The 27,584-nt window shown below is 37.6% G+C and overlaps 1 protein-coding gene across 1 annotated transcript in view; it reads left to right on the top strand.

Moving 5' to 3' along the window:
- The window catches only part of LOC102498413 (phospholipid-transporting ATPase IB-like), a 211,413-nt gene that overhangs the window by 152,075 nt on the left and 31,754 nt on the right, over positions 1-27,584 (top strand). Inside the window, 4 exon segments of the mRNA XM_014592016.2 lie at positions 791-901; positions 5,943-6,017; positions 18,083-18,205; positions 25,418-25,496. Coding sequence (XP_014447502.1) covers positions 791-901; positions 5,943-6,017; positions 18,083-18,205; positions 25,418-25,496 — 388 coding nt within the window.

The raw sequence follows: 27,584 nt of genomic DNA, 5'->3' as shown, positions 1-27,584 counted from the left end.
AAACTCACGCCAGGTGCATGTGTGTGCATGCCCAAGATCCTGAGAGAACAGAGGAGAAGGGATTGCAGTGTGGCCATCCCCCCTGGGGGGTGATTTCTTGCTTTCTGTCTCTCTGTCTCTTTCTGGCAAGCGCATGCACCCTATAGCAAAAAACCTCTCCAACAACGACAAAAAAATGTACTTATTTATTTCTTCATAAGTGAAAATGATAAAAAAGAGAGGCAAAGAAATAGCACCCACAACAGAGTTCTAATGTGACAATTTACCTCCAGCCTCAACCGGTTTTGGATCATGGGCACATGTCTGTTCGGCATACTCAGGAAGGTCTCTGGCTGCAAACCCGGAACACTCCTCTGTGGGTCAGCTTTGCAGAGCATTGTGTTTTACACTATGCCACTGTCCAACTCCCAAAATGATGTTATTTTCATTACATAAGTCCGGCTCCTTCTCATGATTAAGGCCGTAAATGTGTATCAGATTCAATGAAAATCCATGCACATCACAAGTGAAAAGCCCAAGCAGCACTTATGGGGCAAAAAAGTAAAATTTAATTATTTTTTCTTTGAACAATAAGAAAAGTAATTTTATGAAGTTTTACAGCATTCCCTTATAGTGAACTGCTATGTCAGGTTGTTGGTGGAGTCAATTTCACTCTGATCATCTCTTGTTTTGTTCTTTATAGAAGGAACCGTTGGGTTGTGAAATACTGGGGAAATGCCATTTTGTGGGTTTTTGTCACTAAATGGTAGATTTGTTTGAATTTGCATTGACTATTGCTTCTATCTTTCAGTTCAGCTACTTGGAGAAGCTTCTGTTGGTTCATGGAACTTGGAATTATTTTCGAGTGACTAAATGCATTTTATATTGTTTCTATAAGAATATGGTGCTATATGTTGCTGAGGTAAGGAAGGACATACACTTTCTTTCACTGAGTAGTTACATTTTTTCTTTGACATCAGGCTTGGTAGTTTACTTTTTTTCTTTCTCATGTTTATCTCATTTAAAGACCTATTTAGTAATTCTGCTCTAGGTTTAAATACAACATGACTATGTTAAAAAAAAATGTTAAAGGAGTCTAGTAGATGGTGTAGTAGATGGTGCTGGACTCCCACTTGGCTGATCGTGGTTCAAGTCCTGAACCTGGTGACTTGGAACTCATGCTGTTCATGTGTGAATGCATGCCCTAAATCTTAAGAGGAGAATGGAGGAGAAGGGATTGTGGTGGGGCCATTTCCCTGGGGGGTGTTTTCTCACTTCCCCTCTCTCTGTCTCTCTACAGTAAGTGCACATGCCCTATGGCAAAAACTTTTTAAAAATTATAAAAAAGAAGGAAAAAAGGAAGAAAAAATGTTAAGTAAACATTTTATGACATTGGGATGACTTATTGACATAGTATCTGGTTTAAAAACATTGATCTCTATAGATAGATGTATATACAGATATATCTATGTATCTATTTTGTTTGGAGCCAGAGTGCATCTCTGATAGCTCTAGATCCTTCCAGTGATTACATACATGGAAATCTCCAGGTTCTTTTAGCTGTACTCCCATTGACACAGAGACTCTTCATCATGAGGCAATAGGGGCCTTCCTATTTCTATCCCTGCTACGAAGCATAGAAAAGGGCCTGTCTTTTTTTCCCCCCAATGGTCCAGCCTGCTGAGCACATTCAGGCATCACCAGTTTCATATGTACCATGCATGTACATGTATATGTAGATGTGTGTAGCTCTGTGCACTTTTGTTCACTTATAGATTCATGTAACCGCCACAGAAATCAGGAGTCAGAACTATTTTATCACCACAGGATCTCCTTCATGCTACCCCTTTATATCCACATCCATTCCCAACCCCCGGCAAGGACTAATTTGTTCTCTAGCTCTGTCATTTTGTTATTTCAAGATTATTGCAAGATTATTATGCACCACACGATGTTTCAGTCAACTATGGGCCACACATACAACAGTGATTATAAAATTATAACTGGATATACCACACAGCCTAGGTGCGCAGTAGGCTATTCCATTTAGGTTTATGTAAGTACACTCTGCGATATTCACCTAATAATAAAATTGCCTAATGATACATTTCTTAGAATGTAGCTCAGTCATTTAGTGAGGCATGACTGTAGAAACATATGCTTTATAACTTTTTTATACTGGATTTTTGCTATACGGCACACGCGCTCACCGGAGACAGAGAGAGATAGAGAGACAAGAGTGAGAAACTACCTCCCCGCACCCCACACACACACCCAGGGGAATAGCCATGCTGCAATCCCTTCTCCTCCATTCTCCTCTTAGAATTTTGTGCACACACACACACACACACACACACACACACGCCTGGTATGAGATTTAAGCTGCTAAACCTGGGACTCAAACCACAGTCGATGACTATTTGGGAGTCCAGTGACATAATCATTACACCTTTTGCTTGTCTCTCAAAATGGCTTTTTGAAAAGTTTACTTATTGGGAGCAGCAAGTGGCATGGTGGTTGGGGCACTGGATATATTCTCATGGCTGACCTTGGTTCGAGTCTTGAACTTGGTGTTTTGCTTTCTCTCTTTCTCTTTCTGGTCAAATTGTATAATAATAATAAATTAATTAAATTAAATAATTCTTTTTTTAAATAGAGGTTTTTGCTATAGGGCGTGTGTGCTCACCAGAAAGACAGAGAGAACCTAGAGACAGAAAGTGAGAAATCACCCCCCAGGGTGGATGGCCAAGCTGCAATCCCTTCTCCCCCATTCTCCTCTCAGGATCTTGGGCATGCATGTACATGCGCTGGTGTGAGTTTAAGGCACCAGGTCCGGGACTCGAACCATGGTGACTATATAAGAGTCCAGCAATGTGGCCATTACACTATCTGCTAGTCTCAGTTCTTTTAAGAAATTATTTATTTCTTCCATTAGCCATAGAAACAGAGAGAAATAGAGAGACAAAGAGCACCCCAATAAGATCTTGACACTGCAATCCACCCCAGCTTCAGACAGTCTTGGACCATGGGCACTTACATGCGTGGTATACTCAGGGAGGTCTCCGTACACTTGACACCTTTCCATGTGGGAAGGCCTTGCAAAGAGTCACATTTTGCTGCTATACTGTTCTGGCCCCTGAAATTACTTTTCTGTTGCATCAACAAGCTGTAGCACCTGCAACTAATGACATTTATAATTGGTCCATCAAAATTCTTTTCAGAAACATCTTACAATTACACAAGCTGTCAGAGGCACAGATATGTGGTGGTCGAGGATATTATTTCAAGGGAAGGGTATAAATTCTTGTCTAGGATTCCTTGGTACTAATCTGCTGGTTCTGGGAAATGGGACTAGATTTTACAGGAAATATTTATATTTTTCAAAAACTTAGGTGTATTGGGTTCTAATCCTAGTCTTGGTATTTAATAGTGATTCCTGATTTTATATAATCTCAAAAATATATTTGATTGGAGACTGATATTCATTATAATCTAATTGTTTTTATATGGCTATTTTTTTTAACCATTATATCTTAATATGCTTCAGAGAGTGAGTTGCAATTTTAAAAAAAGTTATACTTCCAAGTTATTCTAGAAATTTGAACCTTATTTATTTTAAAATTTTTGCTGTAGGGTATGTGTGTTTGCTGGAGAGAGACAGAGAGAGAAGGAAAATGAAAAATCATGCCCCGGGGGATGCCATACCGTGGTTTCTTCTCTGTTCTCTCAGGATTTGGGGCACATATGCACATGCACCTGGTGTGTTTTTCAAGCTGATTTGTTTGGGACTTGAACTGCGGAGTCAGACATGTGGGCTCCCGTGTTCTAACCAACTTTCTACCTGCTGGCTGAAGCCATTATTTTTAAAAAGTGTACATCTATTTTATATAACAAATGTACGTTTATTGAATGGTGTCAATGTGTTAGGCAGTGTGTAAATCATTTTTGATGTATTATCTTATTTAAAATTTGCAGATCTTATGAGAAATTGAATCTCAGGGGTGCCAAATCACCTGTCTAAATTCACAATCAGTAAGAGGCAGGAAGCAATAGATCAACCATTCCAAGCCAGGTATATCTGGCTAAACTACAAGATGTAAAGCTATTTTTCATAGTTTAAAAGAGGGAATTGAGGGCCGGCAGGTGGCATGGTAGTAAAGGGTGTTGGACTCCCACATGGCTGACCACGGTTCAAGCCCTGGACCTGGTGGCTTGCTTTCTCACTTTCCCTCTCTCCCTCACTCTGTCCTACTCCGGTCAAATTTAAATACATAAAATAAATAAATAAAGTTCAATTTTTAAAAATTCTTTAAAAAAATAAAGAAAACAGGGAATTGAGATTCCTACCCTCCAAACTATGAAATGTGGCCAAAGAAGAATTTTTCCCCCTAATTCATGACATTGGCTATATGAAGAGTCTTACCATTAGTGACACATTTTAAGAATCATCCCTACCACATGAGTGTAAGAGTATGGGCCATGAATCACACATCTCTGGCTTCTGATTCCATCTTTTCCAATTATTAGCTGTGTAAACTGGGTGAATAATTTAACCTCCTTAAGTCTTAGATTTCACAAATCTTAAATTAAGATAATTAAGGTCCAGATAATGAGCAGCAGCATACAGCCGTACCTGCCCAGGAAGGTTGCATACCAAAGTCACCCTGTACATGCTGAGCAAAACCTGAGGCTGGGGCATGGAGCATGGTGTTAAGGCCCTGTCAGGATTGCTTCTCTCTCTTTCTTTTTTTAATAAGCTTAAAAAATTGAGATAATAATAATAATACCTACTTCACAATATTGTTGTAAGGATTAAATATCGTTAAATATCGTGACACGTTTAAAGTAATATCCTAGTGCCCTGGGTATGACAAGGGCCCCATATATGATGGCTATTCCTATTAACATACTGTGATACAGAAAGGATATTTGTGGGGCCAGCGGGTGGTGTGGTGGTTAAGGGCACTGGAGTCCCACATGGCCAACCATGGTTTGAGTCCCGGACCTGGTGGCTTGCTTTCTCACTTTCCCTCTCTCTCTCTTGCTCTGTCCCTCTCTGGTCAAATTAAAATAAATAAATAAGTAAATTAAATAATTAGTGGAAAAAAAGGATATTTGTGGTAACTCCACCCATTCAATTTGTTACTTGTCATAAATAAAACATTTATTACTTGATTTGGCAGATTTTTGCAAATGGCCATTTGCAAGAAAGTATGTTATTAATTGTAAAGTGTATCTCAGGACATGTGGTATTTGCCATTCATAATTTTTGAAAGGACAGTTGTATGGCCCCCTGAGTAGTTATTCTTTTTTTTTTTTTTTTTTTTGGGGGGGGGGTTTTCGCTATAGGGCGCGTGCGCTCGCCAGACAGACAGAGAGAGACATAGAGACAGAAAGCGAGAAATCATCCCCCAGGGGGGATGGTCATGCCGCAATCCCTTCTCCTCCATTCTCCTCTCAGGATCTTGGGCACGCATGCACACGCGCCCGGTGTGAGTTTTAAGCCACCGGGTCCGGGACGCGAACCGTGGTCGACTACATGGGAGTCCAGCGACATAGCCATTACGCTAACTGCTGGTTCCTAGTAGTTATTCTTTAGTAGCTCTGTCAGTTGCACAGTCCCTCTTCTGTGCTACTTCTTTGAATAAGTATGGGTAAAATGATAGCCGACTCCTAGTAAGGTCACAGTGGCAAGTAAGCTAATCAGAATACCTGCTATTCTTGTGACCCCACCCCTCTACCCCTCTCATATAAATACTGGGTTTTCAGAAAAATCATGATGTATTTTTCTATGCAACCATGCATCAAGTTTCCTTGGTAGGATGGGCTGAAACACCTCTGCTATCAGACCCATGAATGTTCTTTCTCTCAATAAACTTTCCTTTTTCTCTTGGAAAAATAATATATGGGTATATTTAGGCCAATGGTGATAGAGTACTTCATTTGGCTTCCTTCTCTTTCAGCTTTGGTTTGCCTTTGTTAATGGATTTTCCGGGCAAATTATTTTTGAACGTTGGTGCATCAGCTTGTATAATGTGGTAAGCATTCACCATTGCTGATAACCTGCAGAACCTCAGTAATGTTTTTTCACTGTTTGTGTTGTGTCAGTTATCTGCATACTTAGAAGGAAGCACAAATATGAGGGTTCTTGAAAAAGTTCATGTAAAATGCATATTACTAAAAAAAATTATGGATAGATTTCAAAATTTTTGCACCAAAATAAACTTGGATTTTAATTCCACTTTCTATGAGCCTTTGGAAGTCCTGTCATACACCTTTAGGTCCTTTATTACTGCAACAAATCATGCAGAAGCTTGAATTCTCTACATGTCATTTCAACCATAGCAGATAATTTTAGAATAAGTAAATAAAATGTGTGCCCAGTATATTTTGATCATATGAGATATCAGAAAGTTCATAGAAAAATGCATATTATGAAAAACTCTATACATGGATTTATTTTGCACCAGAATAAACTCATACTTCCAAATTTCCATGAAATTTTTGAAGTACCCTTGTATATCTGAAACCTCACTAATCTTATGCCTGTGCAATATTATAATGCTTTTAAAGCAAGGGAAAGTTACTTATTTCTACCTAAACCCATTCCACTTCATACATATAACTTAGATTTATCTATGTTTGTACACATGTGTGTATTTATAGTATTAAGTTTCATGAGAGACTTGAGAAATTTTTGAAGAATTTCTTCTTTGTGTTAGAAAAATCACTGCATCAACCACTGGTCAATGGAATCTTAATTTTTTCTTTTAATAAGGAGAAATACAAATGTTGGCTTTTTGTTAACTTATTTTCTTTCTCAAAAGATATTTTTGTTATAGGGCACATGTACTCACTGGAGAGACAGACAGAAAGCGAGAAATTATCCCCCAGGGGAGATTGTCACACCACATTCCATTCTCCTCTCAGGATTTTGGGCACACACACACACATGTGCCTGTCATGAGTTGTAAGCCACTGGGTCCAGGACTCGAACTGTGGTCAAACATGTAGGAATCCAGGGACATAACCATTACGCCATCTGCTGGTCTTGGCTTTTTTTTTTTTTTTTTTTTAAGTAGTAATGGGGCTACAGTGAGAACCTTAAAATTGTGAGTCAATTTAATATGAAATATGATGACTTATACTTACAATATTCCTTTGTCTTTCTAAGTCTCATCCCATTATGCTTACTTTTTTCAGAGAGAAAAAAAATGAGTCCTTTCAATGCAAGAGATAGATTCTGTCCAGTTATTTGATAACATGTAAATCAATTTTCAAACCACTTCTGAAATCTTCTGCCAATGCATGACCAAATGCTACAAGAATTATTGTCTTTCCTATTATGCTTTTTTAGTTTTTCTTTTAATTTTACATTCATTCACTGTATAGCATTACAGTATACAAAATGAATTTTCCCATCTAGAATACACTGCATATTGTCTTAATCTTATGAGAAAGCAAACAAGGAAACCACCAAACTGAACCAAATTAGAGTATTAGATAAAAATGTATGAAGCAGTGGTTTTCACACATTAGACAGCAGCCTACTCAAGGCTGTGATACCCGAGAGAAGGCTTATATCCAGGCCACAGTGAAGGAAGACAGAATCAAGAAAGCCCAGCTGTCTTACAAACTTGAAGACATAGAAATCAGAGTTTACCAGGCTAAGGAAGCTAGAATTTGCTGGGAAGAATACCATAAAAAAGGGAACTATAGAGAGAAAGATAGAGTCTAGATACAGAGACAAAGTACGCCTGGAGACCTAGAGAGGATCCACTTTAGCTGAGAACTGATCCGTGCATACATAAGAAAAGTCTTCCCAAGGCTGGGAAAGAACTACCTGAAAGCAGTAGAATGAAAAATTCATGGAACTCATTCAGGGAAGGGAGTGATTTGTCTTCCCACCAGTCAGAGTGGAAAGACTCCTATAGCTTGGAATATTAGGTTAATTTCTTATATGCATCACAATTTTAATAGTACAAGTAAATTAATCTCATAATAGGTCATTGTTTTGGACCCATCATTGTAAAACTGCAGAGTAAGCATCAAAAAGCTCAAACTGATTTGCAGGTTACCTACTGCAATGTTAGAACATAGGCAAATAATACTTGTGTGTGTGTATGTGAGAGAGAGAGGGAGAAAGAAAAAGTAAGAAAGAAAGAGGGGGAGGAAGGAAGGAAGAGAGAGAGAGAAATAGGAGTTTTTGACAGGGTCTGGTCATACTATGATTCTCCTGACCCAGGCCCACAGGCACATGCCACTGTGCTTGATCTGTTTAGGTTAGGCTGAGAACCAAACTCAGGACTCCCGTGTAGCCTCAAACATCATGCATGATATCTTCCTGCTTGTACTGCCACAGTCAGACCCCAACAGTACTTAAAGCACAAAATTCAGTATCTGACAGAATAACAGTTATGATTTTGTGCATTCAATAAAAAAATCAGGTATCAGGGCCAACAGGAGGTATGGTGGTTAAGACACTGAACTCCCACATGGCTGACCACTGTTTGAGTTCCAGACCTGGTGGCTTGCTTTCTCACTTTCCCTCTCTTTCTCTCGCTGTCTCTCTCTGGTGAGCACATGTGCCCTATAGCAAATTTAAAATAATAATAATAATAAATCAAATTAAGTAAATAATTCTTAAAAAATCAGGCATATAAAGAAGCAGAAAATTAAGACTCATAATTAGATTTTAAAAATAGATCAATAAGGAAAGACCCAAAATTATAAAGACAGAAGAATTAGTAGATAAATCATTCTCTCTCTCTTTTTTTTTTTAAGAGAGATTTTTGCTATAGGGCACATATGCTTGCTGGAGAGACAGACAGAAAGTGAGGAATCACTCTCCAAGGGGGAATGACCATGCTGCAATTCCCCTCTCCTCCATTCTCCTCTTGAGATTTTGGACATATGCACACACACACACACACACACACACACACACACACCCCTGGTGTGAGTTTTAAGCCACCATGTTCAGCACTAGAATTGTAGTCAACTATGTGTGAATCCAGTGACATAACCGTTATACCATCTGCTGGTCCCATAGGTAAGCTCTTAATACCTATTATACATCTTATAAACATATTTCAAGATTTAAAGGGAAAGTGAATATAATGGGAAAAATAGAAAACATATAAAAAAGCCAAATGAAACATCCTGAGATTAAAAATATAATATTTGAAATAAAATTTTGGGGGGATAGGATTGAGATTATAAACTTTAGAAAAAGTTTGAGTAAATTTGAAGACACAACACTAGAAAAGCACAGAGAGTAAAAAACAGGAAAAATATTGTCTCATTGTGTTCTCACACAATATGGACTATTCTAATATTCATATACTCAGATTATTTTTTAAAGAGGGTTTTGCCTTAGGGCACATGCACTCACCAGAGAAACATACACTTTGAGAGGGAAAGTGAGAAATCATCCCCCAGGGGGATGGCCATGCATCAGTTCCTTCTCTTCCATTGTCCTCCAGGGATCTTGGGCATGCACACACATGTCTAGCTTGATTTTGAAGCTACTGGGTCCAGTACTTGAACCACAGTCAGTTATGTGGGAGTAACCACTAAGCCACCTCCTGGCCCTGTATATACTTGGACTTATAAAGGAAAACAGGCCCAAAGGACCAGCAGATGGCATGATGGTTAAGGCACTGGACTCCCACATGGTTGACCATGGTTGGCTTGAAAATCATGCCAGGTGTGTGTGCATATATGCTCAAAATCCCTGGAGGAAAATGGAGAAGGGATTACAGTGTGGCCATCTCCCCTTGGGGATGATTTTCACTTTTCCTCTCATTATCCCTTTCTGGCAAGTGCACATGCCCTATGGCAACAAAACAAGAAAGAAAAGAAAAGAAAAAGAAAGAAGGAAAAAGGTCCAGAAAATATTTGAATAATGGTTAAAAGTGTCAAATTTGAGTTTTGTCAAAGGTGAGAGGTAGGAGTTCAGATTGATCTTTCTGCAGGTGGAAACCCAGTTTTTTCAGCACCATTTGCTGAAGAGGTTTTCCTTTTCCCATTGGATTGACTGGTACCTTTTGTAAAAAATCAGTTGGCTGTATGGGAATTTATTTCTGGGGACACTATTCTGTTCCATTGGTCCACCTGTCTGTTTCTGTGCCAGTACCATGCTGTTTTGATTACCACAGCTTTGTGGTATATTTTTGGGTCAGGGAGTGAGATGCCACTCACTCCACTCTTCTTGTGCAGAACTATAAACTTGCAGATCTCAACAAATTTGAAGAAAAATAAGCCTAAAGAAGAGCACACAGTCTGTATAATGAAATTGCTGAAAATCAGTAATCTTGAAGCAGTCAGATAAAAAAGAAGATAATTATAAGAATAGAAGCAGACTTTTCATTAGAAACTATGCACACCATGAGACAATGGAATATCTTTGAGTATTTCTTTTTCTGGAAAAAAAAAAGTCACTAACCCAGAATTCTATACCCAGCAAAGGAGTCTTTAGAAAATTAAGGTGAAATAAAATCTTAATCAAACCAAGAAAATAGAGAATTCATCACTAGAAGCCCTATAATGACTGAAATGTTAAAGTTCTTTAGGCTAGGGGGAAAATATGTACCATAAAGAAATCTGGATCTTTGCAAAGAAATGAAGAGTACCAGAAATGTTCATTATGTGGGCCAACATAAGAGATTCTTCTTTTTTTCCCTGCAATTTTAATCCTTTTAATAGACCATTGACTATTTAAAACAAAGCTAATAATGTATAGTAGGACTTGTCAAGTATATACAATTGAAATATATGATGAGTATTGGGCCAGCAGGTGGTGTAGAGGTTAAGGTGACTGGATCCTACATAGCTATCTTTGTGGTTTGAATTCTGAGCCTGGTGACTTGAGAAACATTCTGGGCTCATGTGCATGCATATCCAAAATCCAAAGAAGAGAGTAGAAGAGGAGGGATTGACAATTTCTCACTATCTCTTTCACTCCCTGTCTCTTTCTCTTAGGTAAGTGCATATGCCTTATTGCAAAACTAAAAAAATGAATAAATAAAAATAAATTTTTAAAATGATAATTATAGCACAATAAATGTGGGAGGGGAATTAAAGTACAGTTTATTGTCTTTTTTTTTTTTCTTTAAGTTGTTCCATGGCATGTGCATGTGGCAGCAAGAGACAGAGAGAAGGAGAAAGCCCAATGGAACATGATTACATTGCAATCCATTCTCCTCCACTTTTCCATCCTGTGGGGATTTGGAGCATGTACATACATACACCTAGCATGTTTATTTCAGGGCCAGAGCTGGGATCTAAACAGTGATTGGCTATGTGGGATCTAGTTTCCCTTAATCACTAGGCTACAGGGACAGCCCATTACTTTTTTTAATTTACTTTTAAAATTTTTAATTTATACATTCGATCACTATACATCACTACAGCTTGTAAAGTGAATTTACCCAACATGAATTCACTTCACATCAGTCCAGCTGAATATATCATACATGTTATCATCAACAGATAATCATCCATTTCTGTGTCCCACAAATGTCTTGCCTCTTTGATTTCCTTCCTCTCACGGTATTATTTTAATTTTGTCATATACCATGTATGTATACTGTAAAACTTAGAGTACAGCAAAAATCAGGTGTAGTTAATAAGCCAATAGTAGAAACAATATAAAAAATTTAAATACTCAATGAGTGCAAGTGAAGTCAGAAAATGAAGAATAAATGCAACTGTCTCTCTGTCTCTCCAGCAAGCACATGCACCCTATAGCAAAAATCTCTCTCTCAAAAAAAAAAAAAAAAAAAAAAAACAGAGAGAGAGAGAGAGAATAGGAATATGCCAGATTCAAACCCAAATGTATTTGTAATTACTTTGACAATGGTGGTCTAAACACTCCAGTTGAAAGGCAGAGATTATCATATTTATCATATTTGATTAAAAACATCAAGACACAGCTATGTGATTTCTACAAGAAACCTACTTAAATAAAGACAGGTAAAAAGGAAAAAGGTGAGAAAATTTTGCTGTGTAAACACTGATCAAAGAAAGCTAGAGTGGCTACATTAATAACAGAAAAGCAGACATCAGAATAGGAAATAGGGTCCTACCGGCACAGCAGTAAAACAGCACTGTAGAAGGCTAACACCAGGCATGTGCCCATTACCTGGGGCTCTTTGAAGTGGGGGGTGGATAATGGCATTGAGGCCTTGTTGAGAGTTCTGTCTCTTGCTCTCCGTCTCTTTCTATCTCACTCATGGAGAAATAAATTTAAGGGAAATAAAAAGAACATGAAATGGGGCAGATGGACATTTTTTAATCATAAAGAGTTTAATTTATCAAGAAATCATTCGAATCCTAAATATGTAATAAGATAGCTTATTAGAAATGTAGTAACAATGAGTAAGAAACTGATACAATTGATTGGCAAATTAAGTAAATTAATGACTATAGTTGGAGATTTTTAAGAGATCAACTTCTTTAGCTTCCACTTATGAATAAGATCATGCAGTATTTGATTTTCTGTGCCTGGCTTATTTCGCTTAATGTAATGCTTCCGGACCCATAAATATATGCAATTATTATGTGTTGATTTTTAAAAACATATCTTTCTTTCTTTCACTGATAAAAACTTTAGATAAAAATTGAGGAAGCATATAAAAAAATTGAGCACTAATGAAACTGATATTTATAGAAAACATTAATGAAACTGATATTCATAGAAAACCTCATCCCACAGTAATGGCAAAATATGCATTTTTCTCAAGTGTATATGAAACATTCACCACCAACACAGGCCATTTTCTGGGCAATGAAGCAAGACATAATTTTAAAAGATCAAAATCACATAGACTTTGGTCTCTGACTACAGTGGATTTAAACTATTGGGTTGTCAGAAAAGTCATGACACATTTTTACCTAGAAAAGCATGTCATTACTTTTCCAACACCCCAATAGAAGTTAATGACAGCAATATATTTGGAAAATCCCCAAATATTTGAAAATTAAAGAACGCACTTCGAAATATACCATGAGTCACAAAAGAAATTACAAAGAAATTAGAAAGTATTTTGAACAAAAATGAAAGTACAACTTTTTAAATTGTAAGGGGTGCAGTCGAAGCAGTACTTTTAGCAAATACTTACGTGAGCACTAAGATGTGAAAAATGCCTCTTCATTGAAGCTTGCACTCTCCCCCATCTTGATACTTTTTGTAAGGAAACCCTGTTTAAGCTGCTATAGGAAGAAAAACCACAGGGAGCAGAAATAAACAGAAATATACCATCTCAGGTGAGGTTCAAATGTCATTTTTTTGGCAGGAGGGAGAGGTTTTTGCTATAGGGCGCATGTGCTCGCTAGAAAGACAGAAAGAGATGGAGAGACAGAAAGCAAGAAATCACCCCCCCCCCGCGCACACACACACACACACACACACACACACAGGGGATGGTCAAACCACAATCCCTTCTCCTCCATTATCCTCTTGGGATCTTGGCATGCATGCACACACGCCGAGTGTGAGTTTAAGCCACCAGGTCCGGGACTTGAACAGCACTCATCTATGTGGGAGTCCAGCGACATAGCCATTACCAATTGCTGGTCCCTCAAATGTCATTTTTCTAAGAAGACTTTCTGACAGCACCCTTCAGTTCTTCACAAATACAGCTTATATATTTACATTTCACTGCTCACAATTTTTCTCTCCTTTTATTTTCTCCCCTCTTTCTACCACTCCCTCTCCTTCCTTCTCCACTTTTCTCGTAATATTATATCCACTGAAGAAACACCCCTTTGGAAGGCTGAAATTGCACGTATTTCCTCTCCCTTGCTATAGGGCGCACGTGTTCACCCGAGAGAGAAAGAGAGAGAGACAGAGAGACTTGTAGCAGCTGCTGCAGTTTTAGACAGGAGCAGAAATTCCCAGTCATTCCAAGTATAGGAACTTATTTTTAACTTCAGTGGTACGTGGAATCTCCTTATATTATGTTCACAGAAAGCTGTTGTAGAGAGACAGAGAGAAAGTGAGAAAGCAAGCCATCATGCCCAGACTCGAACTGTGGTCAAACACATGGAAATCTAGTACCTTAACCACCCTGCCACCTGCTGGCCCTTCTGTGTGGAAATTCTACAGAGTGCATCAGTTTTATAAGCAAGACTAAAGTGCAGCTAAAAACTCTGGACATCATATATAAAAACAAACAAAAGACTCTGAAAGGTAGAGAGAAAGAGGCATACTGGCTATACTACAGGATCCAAAGAGAAACCCAGTGATGAACCAAAGAGTTCTTTATGGAAGACAAACTTTAAGTTAAGCTATCAGAAGAAACTGTGAGAGAGTATCTTTATGACTTTGGGACAAGGAAGAATTTTTAAACAAGTCACAAAAGTACAAACAATAAAGAAAAATATTAGGCCAGCCCCATAGCACAGTGGTTAAGCCTGTGCATGGGGGAACTGGATCTAACAGGGCTGACCATAGTTTGAATTCCAGACTTGGTGGCTTGAAAAATACACCTGGTACATGTGCGTGCATGCCCTAAATCCTGATGGAATGGAGAAATGGAGGAAAAGTAATTGCATTGAAGGGATGTTTTCTTTCTATTTTTCTGGAAATTTAATAAATAAATAAATAAGAAAAATTTTAATACATTCGATGACATTATACTTAAGAACAATTGTTTGGTACCAGCAGATGGTGTAATGGTTACGTCACTGGACTCCCACATAGTCGACCATGGTTTGAGCCTTGAACCCTGTGGCTTAAAATTCATGCTGGGCGTGTGTGCATGCATGCCTAAAATCCCAAGAAGAGAATAGAGGAGAAGGTATTATAGCATGGCCATCTCCCCCTGGTGCTTTCTGTCTTTCTCCCCCTGCCCCCCTCTTTTCTCAGATGAACGCATGCGCCCTATAGCAAAAATCCCTCAAAAGAAAAAAAAAATCATTTATCAAAAGATACTTAAAAAGGCAGTGAAAAAGAGGCCACAAGCTAGAAAAAGATATCTGCAACACATAAAATTACCAAAGGATCGATATCTAGAATGTATAAAAACACCAAAAAATCAATTTTAAAAAACATGTAAATGGGGCCAACTGGTGGCATGGTGTTAGGGCAGCTGGATCTTACGTGATCGACTCTGAGGTTCAAGTCTTAGAGCTGGTGGCCTGAAAAATACACAGAGAACATGTGCATGCATGCCCAAAATCCTGAGAGGAGAATGGAGAAGGGATTGCAGTGTTGTCATCCCCCACCTCCACCCCCCCAGGGGCAGATGCCTTCTCACTTTCTCTCTCTGGCAAGCACACATGCCCTGTAGCAAAACTTAAAAAGAAAAAAATATGTAAACAATTAATAGAACAAAAATAGGTAAAAGACTGCCCCATAGCCTAGTAGGTAAGAGAGCCCAAATCCCAAATGGCCAAGTCTGAATTCCAGCCCTGGCACATTTCCATGTATACCCCAAATCCTGAAGGGATAGAGAAATGGAGACAGAGATTGTAGCATGGCCATGCTCCATTGGGAGATGCTTTCTCCCTCTCTGTCTCTTTCTGGGGAGTGCACATGCTCTCTGCCAATTAAAGTAATAATAATATTATTTAAAAATTTTAAATAAGTAAAAGATATAAATAGGTATTTAGTAATCATAGAATACATATTGTGATAGTTCATTTTATGCTTCATCTTGACTGGGCCACAGCATGCAGAGATGTATGATTGAGCATTACTTTTGGGTGTGTCTATAAGGGTGTTTACAGAATCACCTGAACTGGTGGACTGAGTGAAGCAGATAGTCTACCTCAATGTGGGTGGATGTCATGCAACCTGTTGAGGACTTGAATAGAGCAAAAAGGTGAAGTAAGGTTTTATTTGCATTTCCTTCGCCTCATAACTTGAGCTGCAATATCAGGCTCTCCTGGCTATAGCAATGCTGGTTCTCACGCCTTTAAACTCAGACTGGAGTCAACACCATTGGCCTTCTAGCTCTCAGGACTTTGAGTTCATACACCACCAGCCTTCCTGGGTCTCAGGCTTATAAACAAGAGACGGTAGAACTTCTTAGCCTCCAGGATCACACGAGACAATACCTTATAAAAATCTCATTTGAGAGAGAGAGAGAGTTCTCTCTTATTGATTCTATGTCTTGAGAGAACCCTGACCAATACGGAACATGGTACTGAGAGGTGGAATGCTGTTGCTGTAACAAATACCTAAAAATGTGGAAGTGTCAATGAAACTGAGTATGGGGTAGAAGTGAAAGTGTTTTGAAGTGTGTGGTAGAAAACAGTGATGTAGTGAAGGAACTTTGAAAGATAATTCATTGAAGGCCAAGAAAGAAAACAGAAGAGTTCTAGAGATAGTTTCTGTCTTCTTAGACAATACATAAATTACCATGTGCAGAATGTTGGTAGAAATATAGAAGGTAAAGGCCAATTTGATGAGGTCTCAGATGAAGGAGAGGGCTGCGTAAGCTTTGATTTCAAAAGGTGGTACCAACACCCATCAGGGTCATGGGAAGAGTGCCATGCAGTGCACTTTGACCCCCACCTGTCAGAGCTGTGGGCTCAAAACTCTCACCAGGCAGAGCCACAAGGAAAGACTTCCACAAGTGGGCCCTAGGGCAAGACTTCTGCCCCAGTAGAAGTGGAAGGCAAAGCATCAAGCAAAGAGGATTTTTCTCAAGTCTTAAAATATAGTGGAATTTGTCTTTCTAGGTTTTGAACTTGCTTGGGACTCACCACTCCTTTCTTCTTTTATATTTCTCCCTTTTGGAATGGAAACACCTACCCTGTGCTTATTTCACCAGTGTATTTTTGGAAGCACATAACTTGTTTGAGTTCAGATGTTCACAACTGGAAAGGAATTCTGCCTCAGGTTGAATAACACCTTAAGGTTCTCCCATTCTTGATTTAGATAATATTTAGATGAGACTTTGGACTTTCAATTTTAGCTTTGTACTGGAATGAATTAAGACTGTTGGGGCTGTTGTGATGGAATGAATAAACTTGGCACATGAGAAGGAAATGAGTTTTGGGAATCCAAGGGAGGAACTCAATGGACTGAAGTGTCCCCTCTCAATTGATACTTTGAAGCCTTAACCCCAATGTAACAGTATTAGGATGTGAGCCTTAACCCCAATGTAACAGTATTAGGATGTGGAGTCTTTAGGAGGTAGTTAGGTCATGAGAGTGAAGCTCTCATGAATGGGATTAGTCTTCTCATAAAAAGATAAATAAGGGCTTGCTTCCTCCCTTTCTCCTCTCACGTGTGAGGATACATCAGGAAGATAGCATTTGCAAACCAGGAACCAGGCCGTCACCAGACACTGGATCTGCTGACACCTTGATCTTGGATTTCTCAGGCTTCTCTGTGAGAAATTTCTGTTGTTTAAGTAAAACAAAACAAAACAAAACAAAACAAGAAAACCTGGTACAAATTTCCTTCCTTGATTGGATGCAGAGCTTTTTAAAGGATTGTATATTTTTCATTTACTGTGGTTCCTGGCATAATGGTTGTTCAATAAACATTCAAAGAATAAAAAGCAAAATCTCTTTACTTTTTGATTAGTAATAATCAAAATAAATAATTTATAAATAAATAATGTTATTAGTAATAATAAAAAATAAATCTTTAAAAAACTTTTTTACTTAGTCTACTACTCACTTAATAATGTTTATTAAGTACTTTGGTCTTATGAGGGAGCTGGTTGTCATTGCTGCTAGATTTGGTAGCCAGTTTATGCCTACTCCTAAACAGCTATTGATGCTCAAGTCATTCTTTTTGTGCTCATAAGCACGACAAAGTAAAATGCACCCATTTATACTCACAAGCTATTGAGTCAAGAAATTGGATGACTCAGGAAACTTACATCATGATTTGGTAGATCAATTTGACTCTGTGACACAATAAGAGCTACTTTTCAAATAACTTAAATAGTTTAAAACTCACCCAAAGTTGCAAAAATAGTTGAGAGAGTCATGTAGCCTTTAAATTTGGCTTCCTCCATAATGATATCTTAGCAAGTCTAATACATTATCAAAGCTAGGAAATTGACACTGGTACTGTATTATCAATTCAGGTACAGACCAAAAAGCTCTTTTTAATGGAATCTTATTTTCTATGTAGATTTTCACTTCGTTACCACCTATAACTCTGGGCATCTTTGAAAAGTGTTGCAGTCAAGAGAATCTTCTCAAGCATCCACAAATCTACACAATTTCTCAGAAAGGGGAAACTTTCAACACAAAGGTAAATTAATGTGTTGCAAGCCTTTCATCTCAACTTAACCTCCAAAGGTTCCTTTAGTCCCTTCCCTTTCTGATGCCTTAAGAATAATTTTAAAGGGGCCTACAGGTGGTGTGGTGGTTAAGGGTGCTGGGCTCCCACATGACTGACTGTGGTTCCAGTCCTGGACTTGGTGGCTTGCTTTCTCACTTTGTTCCCCTCTCTTTCTCTCTCGTCAAAATAAATAAATAAATAAAGTTAAAATAATTCTCTTTAAAAAAGAATAATTTTTAAAACATAGGAAATACTGCTTTATGCCATCTTCTTGCTAGTTTAGCTCATTCAGAAAATTGAGGTTCAAATAGCAGGAGTAATGGTTTGTGCTAAATGGAAAAAAAAAAGTCTCACAGAAAAAAGGCAAGGAGTCTTATGTGGTCTTACAGATTTTACACTGGAGAGCTTCCAAAACATGTTGTGTGATGGCAAGACCTGGGGGACCAAAGAGGAACTGGAGTTTACTTTTACTTGAGACAGCTCCAAGTGATTCTCTCAGAATGATTGCTTCCTGAGATTATAGCAGTTGAGATTCAGTAAGAGAATTAAAAGGATTTTACAGACTGTGAGAGCAATGACACACACACTGTCCATTTTAAGTACATTTAAATGTATATTTTAATTATATGTGAAACTTAAAAACTATGAACTGGAAGAAACATAATGCTCTTAAATGTGTTGAGACGTATAGCTCAGAATACAGTCTATTTTCTAAACATTTCATTTTATTTGAAAAATATATATTAATTGTTGTAGAGTGCCACCTATCTATTTTTCAAATAGAAATGAAATATTTAGAAGATAGACTGTATTCTATATATAGGTCAGGTTCATAGTGTTGTTCAAAATTTCATATCCTTACTGATTTTCTATCTACTTGTTCTATCTATTATTTAGAGGTGATGAAATTTCTGACTGTAATTGTGCATCTATTTCCTTAGTTCTAGCAGTTCTTCATGTATTTTGAGGTTCTGTTATTAGGTGTATGAGTGTTTAGGATTGTTATATTCTCTTCATTCCCTTTTCATCATGAAATAGCCTTTGTTATTCATGGTAGTATTCTTTGCCCTAAAATCTGTGTTGATGGCTGACCTCATAGCACTGTGATTAAGCATTGGATAGAGGAAACAGGGTCCGACATGGCTTACCAGGTTTCAAGTTCTGTCCCTGGCAGCTTACACGCTGGGCATGTGCATACCAGGATTCTGATGGGATGAAGAATTGGAGGAGAAAGGACTGTAGCATGACCAAGCCCCTCTGGGGTGTGCTTTCTCTCTTCTCTCTTTCTCATCCATGCACATGTACCTGCTGACATGATGGAAAAAAAATAAAGAAAGAATAAAATCTGCTTTGTTAGTAATATAATTATCTCATATATTTTATTTTAACCTACTTATATTTTTATGTTTAAAAGTATTCCCTGTAGGCAGTTTGTGATCTTGGTTTGTTATCCAATGTGACAATACATAACTTTAAACTGAATGTCTAAGAGCATTTACATTTAATGTATTTATTGATGCAGTTAGTGGAGGAGTCTGACCTGGCAGGGCCCCAGGATCTGTTTGAGCCCTCGATCTTTGAGCACAGCCTTGGTAGGCTCAGCACGTTGGCAAAGCTGCTGCTGTACGCCCCCCCCACCCCACCCTGCCCCCTGACCTATGAGCAAAGCTTGGGTCGACTCATCATGTTGGCAAGGCTGCTTGCTGTATGCTCCAGAGACTGCGGTAGCCTTGCTGGGAAGCGACCCCCCTCTGACTCCCTGACATACTACTATAAAATAATTATATAACTCTCTCATACATCTTGAGTATATGGTAAGATTTCCCAAAAGTCCCCCAACCACTCCCTTTTGCCCTGACCACCTACTGTTAATTACAATGCTTCATCCCTACAGTCACAATGGAGGGTGTGCTGAAGTTCCATCTAGGCAGAAATCTTCTTGACCTTTGGAAGGCCCTTCAAGACACTTTTAACATAAGCTTAAAAATAATCTTTTCTTTACATAAAATAGGATTAGGCTGAAACTGGCCCAGGACACTCCCGTCCCATGGTAGTTAATGTTCTAACAAAATACATAACAGTGGCAACACAGGCACAACAGAACACTTAGGTATACCACAAACCCATTTTAAAGTTCTTCATTAACTTGTTAGTCACTTTACTTTTGACTTAAAGAAAACCAGTACCGCCAGTTGAAGAAGCTGTTTAAAGTATCCCCGCCCTCACCAAATGAACAATAGGCTCACCCCTTTAGAATAGATAGACATATTAGGATTCCTTGAATTAAGTTTTAGATCCCTATAAAACTATATAAGTATCATTCTTTATTGAGATCCATAAGAACTAATACCTATACTTGAGATTTTCTTTTCTTAACATCGTACTTAGTAATCACAAGATGGCTGCCGCCAAGCATTGGCTGATAAGTAACTCTATTTGATGGAGCTGTTTCCCAAAACTGCATCCCTTAAGTTCCTGAAAACCTGCTTACATCAATCAAACAATTGCTGAACTGTAATAGACACGCCCTTAATCCAACCCTGAATGGACTCTATGATCCCTATTGTTAAAACTTTATGAACTGATAATTAAAACACATAGCCCCTCACCCGTTTACTTGCATGTATCACATTTTCAATAAAAAGGCATGATGATACCCAGCAGTTGTCATTCTACAGAGAGCAATCTCTGGGAGTGTCCGACTGAGGATGTGCACGAAAAAGGCACCAAGGCCTCAGTCTTTCCTTCCTGCACTGCCTCCAACAAGTCAACCCACCCCCGCCGAGGCTGGACCCTGGCAGGTTAGGTTTAAACTCATCATCTTGTCATTTTCTGTTTGTCCTATCTATAATTGTTTTTTTCTTTTGAATTAACTTTGATGAATTCCAACTATCTTCTTGGTTGGCTTAATTAGGTATAGATCTGTTTTTCCTCTTACTTTTGAAGTTACTTTAGGTTTTATAGTTTATCTCTACTGTTAGTAATACACAATTTTACCAGTTGTTAGAACAAAAACAGAATCTGGGGTCAGCTGATGGTCTGATTAAGGCAGCTGGATATCAAATAGGTAACTGCATGGTTCAAGTCCAGACCTGGCAGCTTGACTAACAGCCCAGTTGCATATGCCCAAAATCTTGAAAGGAGGGAGAAATGGAGGGTAAGGTGTTGTGGCATGATCCTGCTCCATGTTGGAGTGCTTTCTTCCTTTTCCCTCATCTCTCTCTCTCTCTCTTCTGTGTTTTTCTCTGGCATGTGCAAGGTTCCCTCTGGAAAATTTAAAAACAAATGGGCAAGCAGGTGGCATGGTGGTTAGGGCACTGGACTCCTATATGGCCAACTGCAGTTGGAGTCTTGGACCTGGCAAGTTTCAAGACCTGGATCCTGAAACTCATGCCAGGCAGGTGTTCATATGTGCACAAAATCCAAGAGGAGAATGGAGAAAAGATTGTGGTGTAGCCATCACCTCTGGAGATGGGGGGTGACTTTTCGTTTTCTTTCTTTCTGGCAAGTGCACATGCCCTGTAACAAAAATCTTTCAAAACAAACAAACAAACAAACAAACAAAAACCTTAACAAAATATATTTCCATTTTTTCCTAACCTTTGTGCTATATTGTTCATACATATTAATTTTAAGTATTTTATAAACTTCACATTATATTATGCCTATTTTGTCTAAATAATTTATTTTTTAATGGTTTTAGTAGGAGGAGAAACTTTTATCTTTACTCATATATTTATCATTTTCTCTGGTCTTCTATCTGTTGTGTAGACACACATTATATAATTAGTTCTTTATGTCTGAAGGACTTCCTTTGACATTTGCTGTAGTACTAATTTTCTGGTGATAAACTCTTTCAGCTTTTGTTTCTGTGAAAAAGTCTGTTGCCTTCATTTTTGGAAGTTATTTTTGCTTGGTATAAAATTAGATTTGCTTGCTTTCTCACTCCTCCTCCCCATCTCTCTCTAATCAAATTAGAAAATAGTAATAACAAATAAAGCTAAAATAAAAATAATTCTTTAAAAGAATCCTAGATTCGATAGTGTTTTTTGTTTTGTTTTGTTTTGTTTTTCCCATTGTATTTTTATTTGCAAAGTTTTGGCATGAAATTACTGTCATTCTCTTTGATATGCCTCTGTAAGTAATGTGTCCTCTTTAAATCTCTGGCTGCTATTAAGGCTTTTTTCCTTCATTACTGATTGTGGGCATTTTTTTATGATGTGTACTGTTTCTTCATGTTGCTTATGATTCTTGTAGCTGCTAGGGTTTACTTAACTTCTTGGATTTGAGGGCTTATTGTCGGAGTATTGGCAAATTGTAACAGTGTGGGTCAACTCTGCTTGTTTTTATAAATAAAGTGTCATCAGAACATGGCCTGGCATATTCATTTTGGAATTATTTATGACTGCTTTAAATGTTCCAAAAGCAAAGTTAGATATTTCCAGCAGAAGTTACATGACCTTTAAAGCCAAAAATACTTACTATCTGATTCTTTACAGAAAAAAATTTCTGATTTATGAGGAACCTTCAAGCATTATTTTAAAAATATTTTCATCTCGTCTACTTCTCTACTCCTATGCCTCCAATTACATATATATTACACATATGTTGGTCAATTGTAGTTATTCAAAACCTTATTTAAACTGAATTGTTGCTGTGAAGTTCTCCTGATTTTTGCATTTCATTTTAGATTTTAAAAATTATTTTGTATTTAAGCTTCTGCAATGTTTATCTGCCATTAATATTTCTTGTGCAATGCTGAATTTGCCATTAATTCTATACAGTATATTATACCACCATATGTAGTTTTTGATGTCTAGAATATGTTTTCAACTTAAAAAAAAAATCTCCCTAGTCCCTACTTAAGTTTTTAATATAGAGACTACAGCTATATCATTGTTTCCCCACAGTTACCTTCAAATCCTAATATTGTGTTGGATCTGCACTACATTTTATTTATTTATTTACCTCCTTATTTTGGGTAGCATTTCCTTACTTCTTTATGCATCTAGTTATTCTGAATTAGATGCCTTGATATATGAATTTTACATAGGTAAGTGCTAGATTTTAAAAATTGTTAAATATTCTTCAGTTTTGCTCTGGAACACAAGCAAGTGAATTGGAAACAGTTTGATCTTTTTGCATATGACTTTTAAAATTTGTTAGGTATGGGGCCAGCAGATGGCATAATGGCTACATCACTGGACTACCATGTAGTCGACCGCAGTTCGAGTCCTGGACCTGGTGGCTTAAACTCATGCTGGGCGTGTGTACATGCATGTGCAAGATCCTGAGAGGAGAATGAGGAGAAGGGATTGCAGCATGGCCATCCCTCCTGGGGTGATTTCTCGCTGTCTGTCTCTCTGTCTCTCTCTGTCTTTCTGGTGAGCGCATGTGTCGTATAGCAAAATCCTCTCAAAAAAAAAGAAAGAAAGAAAAGAATTTGTTAGGCAGGATAGAAGCAGTCATGGATAATTATTCTCCATTACTGAAGTAAGAGCTTTCTATGTATGATATCCAATGTTCCATGAGTCATAATTTCATAGGTTTTCTAATTTGGTATTAACATTTTTTTTATGACACTTACTTATTTGTTGTGATTTTCAAGATGATGGGTCCAGGACTTGAACCATGATCAGACATGTGGAAATCTAGCACCTTAACCAGCATGCCACCTGCTGGTCCCTTGACTTTGTTTTTAACAAGTTTCTTACATTCTTTCCTAAAATCTTGCTTTCTCCAGGAAATTTTGTGTCATGGGCCTGTTTTTTTTTCCACTTTTTTTCCTAAGAGTTTACTTTTAAGTCTCCTCCACAAGCATGAAAATAACTGGTCTACTTAACATGGAAAGAGCAAAGACTTCTGATTTTGTTGTTTCATCATCTAATCATGGTGCATCTTTGCTTAAGCCCAGAGATTTTATGTGATTGAAGTTTATAAAATTACTGTGATCAAGGTCAACTATTAGCATAAAGGAAATGAATATGAATACATTATACAAACTATGGTATGAAATTACTTTCAAAATATTATAATTTAAACATTTTTATATGTTAATTTAAAAAAAATTAGAGGTTTTTGCCTTAGGGTGCATGCACTCACTGGAGTGAGAGAGAGAGACAGAGTCAGTAAGAAGGAAAGTGAGAAATCATCCCTCCCGGAGGGATGGCCATGCTGCAGTCCTTCTCCAGTCTCCTCCTGGCATCTTGGACACATACACAAATGTGACTAGTGTGAGTTTCAAGCACCAGGTTCAGGACTTGAGCTGCAGTGAACTATGTGCAAATTCAGCTATGCAACTACTACACCATCTGCTGGCCCCAATATTTTAATTTTTAAAAAATTATTTATGGTTCTGTGAGACCAGCAGTTAGCACAATGGCTATGTTGCTGGACTCCCATGGAGTCGACCACAGTTCGAGTCTCAGACACAGTGGCTTAAAGTCATACCGGGCGCGTGTGTGTGCGTGCCCAAGATCCTGAGAGTAAAATGGAGGAGAAGGGATTGCAGCATGGCCATTCCCCCTGGGGAGTGATTTCTTTCTTTCTGTCTCTCTGTCTCTCTCTGTCTTTCTGGCAAGCGCACACAACTTATAGCAAAAACAAAACAAAAAAACCTCTCCAAAAAAAATTATTTATGGTTCTATTTTATTGAATAATTTAAGCCCTCATAATTTTGATAATGAATATTTTATACTCCAGCCTTATATATTTAATAATTTGCTAATAATATTTTGCCATAATTTCATAGTCATGTCTTTTTTAGAGAGTTGTTTTGTTTGGTTTATTTGTTTGTTTTGCTATAGAGTGCATACACTCACCAGAAAAACAGAGAGAGACAGAAAAAGAGAAATCACCCCCCACAGGAAATGGCCCTTCTCCTCCATTCTCCTCTCAGGATTTTGGGCATGCATGCACATGTGCCCAGCGTGTTTTAAGTTGCAGGGTATGGGACTTGCACCGTCGTTGACTATGTAGGAGTCTAACCATGTAAACATTACACCATCTGCTCGTTACATATAGTCATAAAATTAGAATAAAAAATACAATTTTTTTCAGTCTTTAGGAAGACATTTTAGCTTTGAAATTATGTTATATACAATAAATATACTTTACAGTGTCACATATTTTTAGATTTAGAACAAGGTACCATCTTGATTTTCTTGCTTTGTTTTATTTTAGGTGTTTTGGAGTCAATGTATGGATGCTTTAATCCACTCCTTCATTCTCTTCTGGTTTCCTACAAAGATGCTGGAGTATGGTAATGGCTTTTTTGTATTAAATATTTAGCAAAAAGTATGTTATTATTTCTGGAGTCAATACATTTATGTGTGTGTATTTATGTTTTATAGAAAGAACTGGAGCACACAAAAATAGACATTAGAAAAAGTAATATAGTTACCTAAATTTAATATTAGACATTTCTCTGGCCAACAGAACACAGTTTGAACATGTAATGACTAGCCTTCAGAACCCATTCTCTTTGCTTCTGACATGTGTAAAGAGAAACCCAGCCTTTCTATTGTTCATCTCCAATAGACATTTGTGTCAGAAAGTCTGATGGGAAGCACAATATTTCTGATGATTAAAAGATGCCTTCTGTTAGTGAGTTTGAACTTATGTTCACAGTATTTGTTTTCACTGTCCAAACTTCATCATTTAATTTAGACTGTAACACAAGTCTAACAAAATCATATAGAAAATCTTATATTTTATTATTTAATCAAGTCACCTTTTCCTGCCATACGATTTTCCAAATTGCATATGAAGTTTTTTTCTAAAATGAGTTGGAGTCTAATATATCCAAAACTAGTAGTACGAAACATGTTGTTCTTGGTATGAAATTAACAAATGGCTTCATATACCATAAATTAAGGTGTGAAATATAATTATTTTTCTATAAGCAGATTTAATTTTTTATATTTCTTTTGGACATTTATACACTTTTGTTATTATTATTCTTAATACATTAAATCACTATACATCATTTAGCTTGTAAAGAGAATTTACCCAACATGAAATACACCTCAGACTAGTCAAGTTGAGAATATTATGCATGTTATCATCGACAGGTAGTAAACCATTTCTGTGCCTCACCAATGTCTTACCTCTCTATTTTTTTCTCCCTAATTTCCTTCCCTATATTCTTCCCCTCTCCCACCCTCCTTCCACACTGTCTCCAGTGTCCATAACTATTTTCAATACTTTTATGTCCTTCAATCTTTCAGTCTCTACCAGAGAGTGCAGACAATTGGTATATATTAAGTGGAGACATTCAATGTCTCTTTTTCATAGCCTGACTTGCTTCACTCAGCAATAAATCTTCAATATTTGTTCACTTTCTACCAAATGCCAGGGTCTTGTTTTTTTTCATGGCTGAATAGTATTCCATGGAGTATATGTGCCACACTTTTTCAATCCATTCATCTGTTTGTGGACATTTGGGTTTATACATTTTTTAAAAAATGGACTTTAAGTTGAATATTCTTACTGTATTTATAACAGTGACTTTGCCATTACATTCCTCAAGGCCTTTATTATAAAAATTGAGCAAATCTTTCAACTAGTAACAGCAAAAAGACCAGAGACAAAAGTTTGTGAAAACTTGGTTCCACTTCTAGGATGGCAGTGTGAAGTACTCCCTACCCTAATAAGCAAAATTATAAGAACAGAACCCTGTAAATTCTCTGGAAATTGTCTTAAAGATAAATGAAGAAACATTTATTCAAGTACATCTATTAATACTCAGGAAGAAGAGCAAGAGTCTTTGGTATCAGAGTTGTGACTCACTTCCTCCTCTCCACATCATAGGTTGGCTTGATGAAAGCTCTGCCCCAGGCAGGTGTGGTCAAGAATAAGGGACTACTCTGAGTTTTCAATAAGGGTTATTGTATCTCACCAGGAGTGGCAAACTACCAGCATTTCTCATCCCCCTCCAATTCTGAGTTGGAGACTAGAGTATATGAAAAATGTGCCTGAGAGGTTAAAGCTAATTTTTTCCAACCAAATTGTCTGAGAGAATCTCTACCTTAGGTGAGGAAAGCCAAGAATGTCGAGGTCCTAAACACACTTACTCCAGCTTGCTGGTAGGGCAGATATTCTAGATATTCTATGCGGAGAGAAGTAAGACAAGAAGACCAGCAACTACCACCTCCTACTAGCACCAAGAGTAGTGGCAGTACTTAAGAAAGGGGAGCTCCAATGCTCTCCCCAAAGGAAAAGACCTTATTTGAAGCAGTATGTGGGAGAAATTCAAGTCTATGGATGGTCTCAGAACAAGAATTCCTTTTAATTAAGAGCAATAAGATAAATCATAGGCCAATTATTTTACCAGATAGAACTAGGGAAA

Source organism: Tupaia chinensis, unplaced genomic scaffold (assembly GCF_000334495.1).
Source record: "Tupaia chinensis unplaced genomic scaffold, TupChi_1.0 Scaffold000634_1, whole genome shotgun sequence".
Classification (NCBI taxonomy): Eukaryota; Metazoa; Chordata; class Mammalia; order Scandentia; family Tupaiidae; genus Tupaia; species Tupaia belangeri.
The sequence above is the reverse complement of the archived record's forward strand: the minus strand, read 5'-3'. Positions and strand labels throughout refer to the sequence as shown.